Raw genomic sequence first — 13,537 nt, 5'->3', positions numbered from 1 at the left:
AGATTTTTAGAGGCAAAATACATGAAGCAAGGTCGAAGAATATGGCAAACCCTGCAACTCAAGACTTTGATTAGTACTTCAGATGTGGAGAGTTCACTTCTGTGCTGTCTTTCCCTCAGCCCCACACTAAGGTCGCATTGCCTGATTCAGTCAGGTTACATAAACCTGCCCTAAGTGTATCATTGCTTCTTTACTTTGAGCCTTTTGGTCAAGGTGTTTGTGGGATTATGAGCAGAGAAGGAACTTACCCAAGCTGTCTAAAGGCCCTACTTGCTAATAAATATTTGTTCATCTGAGAGAGCTCTGTTTTAGATTTGCTTTTATTGTAACATCCCATCAGGTAATTAGGCTATGCAAGAGGAGACATATGGCCTTACCACTTCCAATAAAAGTAGCCACTCTCTACCAAATGATCTTGTGATTGGTGACTACATTGGCCTAGACAGTCTACAATGGTGTGAAAAAGAAACTAAAAGCCTATCCATCCTCATTCCATACTGAGGGTCATATCTGATTCCTGAGCACTGCCCTCAATGTACTACCTACTGAAGATCTCTTTAAAATCAGCAGGTAAATACTGATCTTTAAGAGCTGTACAGAAAGCAATCAAGCCATTGTAAAGGTCAAGGTCATCCTCTAGTAATATCATGTTTTAAAATATAATTAATTTTGGGGGCGCCTGGGTGGCTCAGTCGGTTAAGCGTCTGACTTCGGCTCAGGTCATGATCTCAGTTTGTGAGTTCAAGCCCTGCGTCGGGCTCTGTGCTGACAGTTCAGAGCCTGGAGCCTGCTTCAGATTCTGTGTCTCCTTCTCTCTCTGCCCCTCCCCCACTTGTGCTCTGTCTCTGTCTCTGAAAAATAAATAAATGTAAAAAATATATAATTAATTTGGGGGCACTTGGGTGACTCAATCGGCTCAGGTCATGATCTGGCAGTTCAGGAGTTCAAACCCTGAGTCGAGCTTGGTGCTGACAGCTCAGAGCCTGCTTCAGATTCTGTGTCTCCCTCTCTCTCTGCTTCTCCCCTGCTCACTCTCTCTCTCAAAAATAAACAAACATTAAAAAATATGTAATTAAATTCGTATCACTTTTAATTTTTTTTTTTAACGTTTATTTATTTTTGAGACAGAGAGAGACAGAGCATGAACAGGGGAGGGGCAGAGAGAGAGGGAGACACAGAATCTGAAACAGGCTCCAGGCTCTGAGCCGTCAGCACAGAGCCTGATGCGGGGCTCGAACTCACGGACCGTGAGATCATGACCTGAGCCGAAGTCGGATGCTTAACCGACCAAGCCACCCAGGGGCCCTTTTTTTTTTTTAATTTTTTTTTTTTAATTTGTATCACTTTTAGTTAAAGCTTGATTACTTAGAAGGCTGTTTGTTAATGATTCCTCAAATCTGAAAATATAAATGGGGGCACCTAGGTGGCTCAGTCGGTTAAGCGTCCGTCTGACTCTTGATTTCAGCTCAGGTCATGATCTCACAGTTCATGGGATCAAGCCCGCACCTGGCTCTGTGCTGATAGTGTGGAGCCTGCTTGGGATTCTCTCTCTCTGCCCCTCCCTCACTTTCTCTCTCTCTTAAAAATAAATAAAAAAAAATACAAATGAAACCAGGAAAACCTAGCCAAAGCAGAACTACTGTTTTAAATTTTAAATAAACCAGTTCTATATTTCTCTTCAGAGGAAACTGGGGCAATGTCACTGATATTGAATGAAGGGCAATTTGAAAACCCAAGAATCAATCCAAGTGAAGTTGTTACATATGAGAAACCTAAAAGTAAAACTATGTCAAACACATTTTATTTGGTGTTTCATGCTAGGTCAACTTAAACAAATAAAACAACTTTGTTGAACAGATTTTTTTTTTTTAATATGACTATGTGTACATGGACAACTGAGAATAGGGAAACCCCCCAAATTAATGTTTTCACAAATTACAGCTGTTACTATAGCTTGGATTTTAAGAATATCATCCAATAAATGAATAGTTTCTCATTCCATATAACCAATCCCTCTCTTAAGAAAGCCAACATATTATAGTGCCGGAAGTTTACCTTTTTAAACACGCCATTAAAAAAAAAAATGTTCCCTCAGAGTCCCCTCTCCTTCAATATTTTGTTGTTGGTTTCTAAAAATGGCAAAATAAAATTGAATTTACATTAGAAAATGAAAATACAGATTTGTACAGCTAAGCTCAGCAGCAGAAGTGAGGAAGAGTGACAAGTCAAAGCTGACGGGTCCCACAGAGAATGAGGACATTTGTGAAGGTATCCTGTACAGTGCTCTGTGTGGGCCGGACACAGTCAACATTCCATCATGTTTTCATTGCTCTTAAACGAGCAAAACCAAATTCTTTTTTTATTTAAAGAAATATTAAATCTCTGTCTCCCCCCGGCCCCCCCCGGCCCCCCGTAATTTGTGATCAGGTAAGGCAAAGGTAAGTCCCATCATCACTGGGAACAGCAGCAATATACAGACATCAGAAATAGCCCTGAATCATCGCTAACATTCTCCCTCCTGGTAACATAAGGAATGCATCTGATAAATCAAAGTTTGCAATGGTGTCACGTTGTTCTAATTTATTTGATTAGTTCACCTGGAAAAAACTTTATAAATACATTATTTAAGAGGACAGTATATTTTCTTACTCTGAAAAAATAATTTTTTTTTTCACATTTTAAAACTGTTTAGTACACTTTTGCAAAAGGAGATGCAAGAATATGACAGCTGGGTCTGCAGAAAGTCCATGTACAAACTGCATTTACAAGAACCTGGTAATCTGCCTATAGTTGCTTCTACAAATAGAACTTTTTGCAGTAATATTTAACAAACAGGCTTAATTTAAACACCTCTCCTATTCACTCTACTTGTAGAGCAAAGAGGTACTTATTTTTCAAGTATTATACTGTAAAAGGTAAAATTTTTTGTGCCAATATTACATTAGCTTTTAAGGACCAAAATATTTATGTGAAAAATCATGCCTAGTCAGCCCATTTTTTAAAATAGCCAAATGTTCTTGTCTTTTAGAGAATGCAGAAAAATATTGATTTGCTAAGAAGGAGCACACTGGAAAAAGCCTTTGTAAAGTATTGAAGGATAAGGAAAATTTCTTTTTCTCTATTGGCGAAAATTATTAGAAAAGCTATCCAGTCTGTTGTCTTTAGCTGGCTTTAATAAAGTCTTTTCAAAAGGATGGTCAAGAAATCTTTAGAAAACTGGAAGATGGGGATGCTCCTTTATAGCATGGAAGGAATTCCATTAATTGTAGAAATTCTTAGTAAATTTCTGCTTTGGTTCTTCAGAAGAAATGGTCATATAACTTCTATATGAGGAGACAGAAAAAAAAAGCAAATTAGTATTTATCTAAAATCTTACTTAAAGAATACTATCACAATATATTACATTTCTAAAACTACTATGCTTTTCTATATATTTTCTTGTATAAGAATAGGCGATTTTTTTTCAGAATCTTAAATCTTATTAACAAATTCTACCACTAGCAGGAAACACATGTCCCCTTCTTTACTTGAACTTAGACTAGATCATTTACTTTTCTAAATGACATACATCAACCAACTGTACTTTTCTTTGAGGTTAGGGACTTCTATTCATTGGTCTCATATCCTCAGTACTTGATGCTTCAGGCTTAAGGTTGGAGGTTAAATAAGTGTTTGTTGAAAAAAACAGTCATGACCCCCGAAGAACCTTCATGCCATTTCAGATCACAGACACTGGACCACGTTCTTATAGAAGTCACAGAAGTGTAAGAACAGTAAGAATGAAACGACAGGTAAATCAAAAGGTGAGTTAAGGCCCGTCACACGAGGCAGCAGGTCATCTGGATGTCCCTCCCCCTCTACGTATCTGTGACACGAATCTGTGACACGACAAAGTGGGAAGCTGCATCAACAGTACTAACATACCAGCAATCAGATTATTTCCACTGGCTTACGAATCACAATGTCAGACCTGGAATGGACCTTATAGCTTCCTTTAACAATCTAGAACAGTGGATCACTAAAGTGAAATTATACTCCCAAGGGTAGTATATTAGAGAAGGAAAAAAGACTAGCTTCATTTGGACAGATGGTTCAACACTGCCTTTTCCAGCCAGATAAATTGGAAAATATTTGTCGCAAGGTCACAGACAGAATCTAAAAGACACAATAATTTGACCACAAATAAGTCTGAATCTGGCCAGGTCTGTTCATAAAAGTATGAAGAGATGGTGGTCGATACATGAAAGTGATCTGCTGGGAAGAGAAACTGGAAAGAACTCAAATAGGTTTGAAAAGAGACAGAGCTAGGATTATTCCACCTATTTTTGAGACTGATGAGACTGTGTTGTTGAGCTGCTGTGACCCCTGAGTTGGTAACTTTTGATGTTGCTCCTTATTTCTTTGCATCACATGAAGCTATTGTTCTTTTTGCACAAAGAATTCAGGTCAAGTATGAGTCCCAGAGATGGTACAAGAGAGTCATTGGTAAGTTTCCACAACAGCTTACAGTCATTCAACAAAGGAGAGAAGACCACTGGGCTCATATGCCCCTAGTTCTGAATAAGTGTCCAATTTCCTAAAATCTATCTACCTTATTACACTTAAAAAGGACAACAGTGTATCATCCAAGCTGCTAAGCCTGAACAAGAGAAAAAATGGGAGAGGATGACGGCAATCTTCATATATCTGAAGATCTGGGAAAGATGGAAAAAAAAACGCCAGTTGGGGTCACTAGGCCCAATGGTTTCTGTGTTATGACCAGACATTATGTGGTTGTCTTTGTGAAGCATGTTCTGGCAATGAGTGCTGCTGGGCTGTGAGGACTGCCTGTGAGAAGTTGATGGACACCCAGTGGGTGCTGCAGACTGGATTTGTGCTACCAGGTGGGAGAACGAGACAGGCCCAAGAAGTTGCCCAATCCAACTCAGAATTCAGTTTCTATGATCCATATACAATCTTTTCCATGTGGTCCCACTGCCACATGTCAACATGTCAACAGTCATACTGCAGAAGGTTCATTCCCTCACGCAATGTCACATACCTGTGATGGTTATGCAAAGCAAGCTTACCTGCTGTCTGTTGTGTTTGAACACCATCTACCTGAGGCAGGGGCCCAAGTGTCCCTTCATCATCAAAGGCCAAAATTGGATTCAAAGGAATTTCTGGGCTCTCACTGTTGGTGACATCTAATCTGGATGATTTAGATCCAATGGGTAAGTTTATAATTTCCTCAAAATTTTCATTCTGAACAGACACTCCATTTTCACTTGGTTGTTTTTCCAAATTGGGAGTACTAGTGGATTTGAAAAATCAAAATTGAAAGGAATTAGCATTAAAATTGGAAAACACATTTAAAAAAACAAAATATTTTATAATAAATAATTTTAGAATCAAATATTAGACGGATTGACCATATCATTCACAAAAATGGTGAATTTTGACATATTTATATTTGACATTATTTGTAAAAATCTGTTCTTTTTGTTATAGAAATTTATAAAATGGAATAATTTATCATTTAGAATAGATCATTGTTTCAACACACATTTAACAATTTCTACTGCAGGCATTTTCACACACCTTTGTTTGATAAACAGTAGCCCTTGTTAGGTTCTTTACTTCAAAGATGAGGGGATTATAATTTCGGGATAAGGGGGATAATCTGTAGAGTCACAGAACTACTGAGACATGGTCCAGACTGAATGCATGACCTCCTGATCTCTGGTCCTGTGTTTTGTTCATTATGACATTTTATATGCTACGTGGCTATTCAAGTTCTAGGTCTTCCTGGGTAGCTCTGGCTTGCTAAAACATGTACATAATTTTATAGGTAAATTGTTTAAGACCAACCTAACCAGAATCTGATTCTCATTAATTCATGCTTAATATCTTGGATCTATTTTTGAGGTACATTCAATTGGCCATCAAATCCTTAATTTTCTACCTACAGTTTCTCTTTGATTTTTTTCCTCTCTTTAAAACCTTCAAAACCAAATTGAAAGTCTTTTCTATGTTCATTATTATGCTTTATAATGTAGTAAAAACAATGCCTGTGCAAATGCTATCTTTAAAAAAAAATTTTTTTTTTAACGTTTATTTTTGAGACAGAGAGAGACAGAACATGAACGGGGGAGGGGCAGAGAGAGAGGGAGACACAGAATTGGAAGCAGGCTCCAGGCTCTGAGCTATCAGCCCAGAGCCCGACGCGGGGCTCGAACTCACGGACTGCGAGATCGTGACCTGAGCTGAAGTCAGACGCTTAACTGACTGAGCCACCCAGGTGCCCCAAATGAATGCTATCTTAATTGTTCACTTTACCTGAGGGCAGCATTAAACATAATATTTGCAATCTTCATAATTTGTTCAAGTGTGCAACTCAAAATGACCCTATTTGAGGTGCCTGGGTGGCTCAGTTTGTTAAACATTCGATTCTTGATATTGGCTCATGCTGTGATCTCTCAGTCGTGGGATTGAGCCTCACATCGGGCTCTGTGCTGAGCACGGAGCCTGCTTGGGTTTCTTTCTCTCTCCTCCCCCTCTCATCCTCTCCCCTGCTCTTGCACTCTCTCTCTCAAAATAAAGAAACATTAAAAAAAATGACTCCATTTGACAAAATTCTAGAGTTAAAACTGTCAAATGGAAAACGAAAAAGACTAAGAATATGAAGCAAAAATTGTGAAGGTTTTAACTTCTAATACATACTGATCATCAACCGAATATTTACCTATAGAAAGAGGTCTATGAAAAGAGGCCAAAGATCAGAATAGCAGATGTGTAGTATAGTGCCAACTGCTTGAACTTTAACATGTCAATTCATCTCTTTCTGTCTCCTTCCTAAATGGTAACATAAAGCTAACATACCTCAAATTTTTCCATTGCATCTTTTTTTGAGGAATCTGCTTTTCCCCCCCTTATTGAGGAAATAGTTTACCCAATTGGTGAGAAATGATGATTTTGTGGAACACATTCTCAAGCGTTTCTGATTTAGATATTTTGGTATATTTTTGTTAATCATTAAAACTTTTCTTCTTGAGAGAAAAAAAAAGCGCCTGTCCTAAGTGTCTCACAACGTTATTGTAGGGTACACTGAAAGTATTATTTATGAGACTGTGAAATATAACATAAAAACATTATACAGACTCAGAGTATAATGGTGCTTTTTTGCTATTTCACCAAGGAGGCTTGTATCACTGGAGTCTGCAGGAGTGTGGGCGCGCGCGCGCACACACACACACACACACACGCTTCACATTGCTGTTCTAAGTGCTTGGCCAGCCACCACACCCAGCCTCCAGGTTCTTTCCCAACACAAAGGCTTTCTGTAACCGGGGAAACAGTTTTGGTTCTCGTCCCAAAGAGATTTTCAGTAGAAGTTTTGGCAAAAGATACAGCAGAGGGGTGCGTCTCCAAGCCTCGTTCCTTGGTCATCCCCGCCGTCACCTTCTAGGCTTGCGTGTGCTAACAGGTGAACTGGCAACACCAACCCAGACTTGAGTCAACAGTTGACTTCATTTTCCCCTCCCACTCCTAGCTGACCTCCACACCCATTCTTACTTGTTAGCACAACTAGAGGAATGATTGTGCTATATGCTTTGGATGTCCAATTACTAAATGTTCAAAAGACACAGTGACCAGCAGAAACGATAAAACTGAAAATGAAGTCACTGGGGTTAGGGAATAGGCATCTGTATGTCCTCTCAGGGTAAGATCACCAGCTTTTGAATTCTTGTTCTTTGGTTATACTCTGGCAGCCGAAGCTGGGTGCAAGAGTCTTGAAGGCTGTGTACTTTGCTTGGTCCGTCTAAGATCTACCCGAAGAGGGGGCACCCGGCTGGCTCAGTTGGTGCAGCATAGGACTCTTGATCTTGGGAGTTGTGAGTTCAAACTCCACGTTGTGTGTAAAGATTACTTAAAAAAAATCTGCCCAGGGAAGGGGGCTAGGTTCATGGTAAAATCTGACAGTCCATACAGCTTACTGTAGCCAGGACCTTATTCTTTCTTAACATTTATTGTCATGTTATAGCAAGTAACTTTAAAATTAAAAGTGATACATTTCTTTCTGTTTGAATGACAGGTGTGTGGCAATGTTACTTTCCCTTTAGGGGAAACTAAAAACAATTATAAACTCCTAAGATTGGGAGGAAAACCACTAGGTCAAAAGTCAAAATTACTACAAATCATTTAAGATAGAAGGATCATTCTATTGAAAAGACAGCCCTCAGAGCCAAGAACAGGATGAAATGTCTTCTGGGTATTAGCAAGGTAAGACAGTGGCTCATGAGAATTTTTTAGCTACTAGAACAGATTCTCTGCTGGGGTTGGAAGAATATATCAGAATGACCTGAGAAACTTAATGTCTGTCCTCCCTCCTCCACACTCCATACATACTTGTACTCACACATTCATCTGTATCCTCTGTTTCTTGTTCCAAAGCAAGTTTGTTATCCACAAATAAATACTCTCCTCCATCCTATGGGCTCCCCCTCTATTAACACTCATTCTCAAAAACTAAAAATGGTTTCTGGAATAGGAATCATCCTGCCCAGGCTCCTTTATTTCTTTGTACCTTTAAAAGCTAGCCAGAGTTTTGGTAACTCCAACCCTCTTCAATTTACCTACTGTCAGTGGGGATCCTGTTGGGCAAGGAGAATTGTTTTCAGGCTTTAAAAGCACTGCACACCAAAGGCTGAGAGCAGGAGAAACCACAGGGGCCAGAAGTGTCACTCAGGCCCCTTGAGGCTGAAGGAAGGTTCAGGGTGTTCCTGGTGCAGGGTTTCTCTGCACCAGGAACTGCTGCTACTCCTAGTCCCAGCTGCTGGAAAATACTAGGAGGACACTATCATCCCAGGGTGCTTCCAGACCGTGTGCTGACATATCTCCAGGGGGAGATGGGGGTGAATATAACCCAGTTTACCGCACTCATTTATTTTTCCTGAAGAGAAGGTAAACCAATGTATTAGGTAGCCGAGGCATTAGGAAAAGTGAAACTCCTCCGATTCTGAACTAAAAATATTCATTCTTAGGACTGGAGTTTTCTAGTGAGAATAAACCCTGCTGCAGTGCTTACAGCATTTGTCGTGATGGATTTCCACAGAGGGTCACCCAGGTCAGGTTCTTGGGAAGGGACCCTGGGAACCTCTAGTTAGTGATTTATCTCACTAGTGAGCAGCCTGGAGGGATCTATGACTTTACTTTAGGTGCCTAGTAAGGTATTTAATAAACATATTGACGGATTACAAGAATTATGGAAGGCTTCATTGACCGTAATGCACTCAGGTAAAAAACAATGACTTGGGAAGTGATTTCAAGGTGGACTTGAAACTGAGGGTAAAAGGGAACATCCATGGATGCGATTTGTTTGTAACTTTAATGACGGGATTTCAGAAGTAATACTGTTTAAAAATACCAGCCCCCCACTGAAGCAAAGGGAGTGTGAGCGGGAAACTGTCTTATAGGGAAGAGTATGAAAGGTCAGTGCGGGCAGGTCCTTTTCCAGGCAGGAGAGTCTCAGTGGCAGGTAGCCTCAGGGGTCGGCGCTAACATTAGTTGTATAGTAACTGGACATGTAGGAGGTAAAATTTAAGTATCCAGATCATGTTTATTCTGGGAAATGTAAGTTGTAAGAATAATCCCTTGAGGACAACGGGAAAAATCATTAAATGTAAACAACATAAAAGGCAGTGGGTTTAGAGACCTGTAAACTGAACCATCCTCAGAAGATGAAGACCTATCTATCAGTCACAAGGGAGGTAAGAGATCTGGGAATCTCTGGAAACTGGATCTGGGTGACACTGATTCCTCATGTTTTTGTGGTTAAAGAAAAGGCCAATAAAATGGGAGGCATGAGAAGGTGTGCTATCAGACACAATAAAAGCATTTTTTTATAACATCACACTGCAGCTGCACCAGTGTTTGATGTCTTCTGGACACCGTACTTTAGAAGGATAAAGGTAAAATAACATCTGACATTTGTATAGTACAACAGTTTTCAGAGCGCCTTCACAGACAGTATTTCATTGGACCCTCCAGAACTTTGGGGGGGAAAACCTCTTCGTGTCCAGATGAGAAAACTAAGTCTTATTTAAGTAGGTTAATCCCAAAGTCTGAGAACGGAGATAAAACTAGGGAATCCAGCCTGGGAATTTTGGTTCTAAAGCTCTTCTTCCTCAACCTCACACTCATGCTGAAGAATCTCCAGAGAAATAGGACTAGAATGACAAAGAGCTGAGGAGGAGCCTTTTTTAAAGACAAGGTAAACTTGTCAGGTATTGTTTTCTTTTGCTTTTGCCTCCAAATTCATCCTTCATTCCTGCCCTGAAACCGGATGTGGGCCCTTGAAAAATTTTTTTCTTTTGACGTTAATTTATTTATTTAGAGAGAGAAAATGCAAGTGGGAGAGGGACAGAGAGCCAGAGAGAGAGAGAGAATCCCAAGCAAGCTCCACGCCGTCAGCGTGGAGCCTGACGCGGGGCTCGATCCCACGACTGTGAGATCATGACCTGAGTGGAAATCAAGAGTCAGACGCTTAACAGACTGAGCCACCCAGGTGGATCAGGGTCCTTTAAATAATCTTCCTTTGCCAGCTGGCACAATCTCCAAGCTTCGCCATTTAAGGCTGCTGGAGAGACGCTGCTCGAGGAAAACTGGGCTTCCTGGTTTGGTTGTGCTTGCTCGACAGGCTGCTTCGGCACATGCCTGTGGCATTCCCAGTTGTCTGCCCTCCGCAGTGCTATGAGGCTTCCTCAGCACCCAGCCCAGCCCCGGCAGCAAGAAGGGCTTCCCCGTGCACCTACCGAGGGCCGACTTGTGGTTGACAAGTCTCTGCCTCTACTGAGACACCTCTTGGTGAACAGCCTCCCCAAACATTCTAGAGTAGATATCTGCCAAGTTCCACCATCAAGATACATGACAACTTCCTTACCATCTAGTGGGTCACGGCCATACCTTCTCGAACAAGGTCTGAATGGAAGCCATGGTGCAGGTGACTCTTCCTTGGGTGTGGCCCAGGGATGTGGCTGCTCTTTATACCTGCTATTTCTGTATTCTTTTTTTTTTTATTAAAAAAATTTTTTTAAATGTTTATTCAATTTTGAAAGAGACGGAGCATGAGCAGGGGAGGGGCAGAGAGAGAGAGACAGAAAATCTGAACCAGGATCCAGGCTATGAACTGTCTGCACAGAGCCCAACGCAGGGCTGGAACACATGAGCTGTGAGATCATGACCTAAGCTGAAGTCAGAAACTCAACCGACTGAGCCACCCACGTGCCCCTCCTCTATTCTTGAGTTCTCTTGACTTCCTACTAGCAATATGTTGTTGCTCTAATCCCAAGTAACAGTTAACAGATTAATCTCGCTGGTTTCTCTCTCCTGACTGATATACTCGCTGGACCCTGACTGATATACTAAGCACAGTAGGGATATTCAATTTAAAAGATGAAAGAAAAAAAAGAACAGAAACAAAACCTGTAAAATTACAAAAGGTATGGAAATTGTGAGAAAGGACTTATTCCCTAAAACCTAGTTTTTGACAACTATGGGTCCTAACCTTGAAACTGCACATAGGTTAGAAAAATAAAAAATGCTTCTTTCTGCACTTTTTGTTACTAAAAAAGATGAGGCTAAGTGAAAATACAAATTGTTTCAACATCAGTGTGCACAAATTCAAGGAAGATAAATTTAGAAATAACTGAGAGAATCAGAGTTTCTTGGGCTGCATCTCACAAACTCTGTATCATGCAACAGGAAACAACAGCACATTAAACACCCCCTATCGGCCAGAGTCGTTCAGAAATGGACTGTGTTCATGTTTTCATTCTGATAAAAATTTTTTAAAAAGCCCCCAAAGAATAGTCTGATCATCTACACAGCAGGTTATCATAAAGCTGAGTTTTACATGATTTTAGTGCTTCACTTTGCATTAGTATTTCAGAGCATACTGTACCACATTATGTGGCAAGGGCTGATGACAAATGAACTGGGTTGAACTGGGCATATAAATATTGGGTCAGTGCCAAGTAAAAGCCAAGTGACGTCATGGTACACTGTATGAAAAGAGATTTGAGGTTTTAAAGCAGTTTAAATAGAGAAAAGCCACGGGTGAAATAAATGCAGAAGCTCACGGTAGCTAAGAACATCCCTCATGCCAATGGGATCAGTCAGTACCACGTGTATAAATGTTGGCTTAATTTCAGAAAAATATTCTTCACAATAAATGACCTCTTTTAATTTGAATAGTCTTGGGCTAGTAGTGTTATTTTTTGTTTTGGCTTTCTAAACAAATACAAGCTATTAACATTTTAAACCCAAGTTTATCTCTGTGAAAATAATAAAGGTACCTCTTATATAACTGGGAATCTGCTAGAATTTTTTTCCTTAAAGGGCAGGTACACGGGGCCAATGAATTTAATTGGTTAAGGTCATTCTAGTATTATATGCTAATGTCCATAGTTGATACTAATCAGGACCTGCCTATATTGTTAGGTGACAGTGGAAAAGTCTATGCTTATATTTTTCCTGATGGTTGACAGGGATCATATCATACTACATGTATGACAAAGGACAATGTGTCACCTGGGTGAAGAAGGATGGCATCAGTAAGGTCATATTGCTATACTTTTTAATTATAAACTGTTGCTATTCTGTGTGCAGAGGCTAAGAGAAAATCGAATTTTATCATCTATCTCAGTCTACATGGTACAATTATGTTTCAGGTATTTATATACATAATGATTATTTACTTGATGATTTTACCACTGAAAAAAGTCAGCTAACGTGTAAACTATTGTTATTGATCAGATAAAATTATCAGTGGCTTACTAAACTTATTCCTTATCGTAATAATGTGGTTCTCCCTGTGGTACTTTTTATTCTTTCATAAAAGTCTCCTTTTTTAAAGTAATGAATTGAACATCATAAATTATAGCGGCTGGGGATGAATATTTTATTTGAAAATCAAGCTGTAACTAAAAGAATAAAGTATGACTTAATAAATATCTTGGGTAATGACAATAAATTTACTCAACGTAGTTGAAAGCTTATTAATAAGATCTCTCTTAGGAAAGTTCCTCTCTTTGGTATTATAGTGGGAAAAATAAAGATTTTACTGTTCCAGAAACATATCAATGGATATCTTATGACTTTATGAACATCTTAGGATGTCTGTCTTAGGATGACTCATCTTTTCATTGCTGCCAATATTACAAAATGTCGTGCAATGTGTGTTTTTAGATTAAGAAAAAAATTAACTTGAAGACCTTCAATTTTCTGATGGCAACAAAGACTCTGGCATTAAAGACAGGATAACTTATAGAATATAACTAAGTACATTAAAAAAAGTCATAGCTGAAATTTTTGAACAGTATTACAAATATTTCTAAAATTTCTCTATGACTGGAGTTTTAGGCCTAGGCTAGGATCACCCTGATTTTTCATTTTTGAGAGTGCTCTTATGATGCTGTCGATATAAATGCCAAAGAAGAGAAAGGCAATCTTTTTTCAACCCACAATTCTTTCTTGACTGTTGTTAGCAACCGTTTGT

At 39.5% G+C, this 13,537-nt stretch overlaps 1 protein-coding gene across 13 annotated transcripts in view; it reads right to left on the bottom strand.

Moving 5' to 3' along the window:
• Window positions 1-1,785: 1,785 nt before the first annotated feature.
• Window positions 1,786-13,537, bottom strand: part of MAP7 (microtubule associated protein 7) — a 178,942-nt gene continuing 167,190 nt past the window's right edge. For all 13 annotated transcript variants that reach the window (XM_040449082.1, XM_040449088.1, XM_040449092.1 and 10 more), the window contains 2 exons: window positions 5,070-5,293; window positions 1,786-3,323 (listed from right to left, as the gene is read on the bottom strand). In XM_040449082.1, coding sequence (XP_040305016.1) covers window positions 3,313-3,323; window positions 5,070-5,293 — 235 coding nt within the window. In that variant the 3' untranslated portion in view covers window positions 1,786-3,312. The remainder of the gene's footprint in view (window positions 3,324-5,069; window positions 5,294-13,537) is intronic.

The sequence above is a fragment of the Herpailurus yagouaroundi genome, unplaced genomic scaffold, assembly GCF_014898765.1.
Source record: "Herpailurus yagouaroundi ecotype Mexico unplaced genomic scaffold, PumYag 198, whole genome shotgun sequence".
In the NCBI taxonomy this organism is placed as follows: Eukaryota; Metazoa; Chordata; class Mammalia; order Carnivora; family Felidae; genus Herpailurus; species Herpailurus yagouaroundi.
The sequence above is the reverse complement of the archived record's forward strand: the minus strand, read 5'-3'. Positions and strand labels throughout refer to the sequence as shown.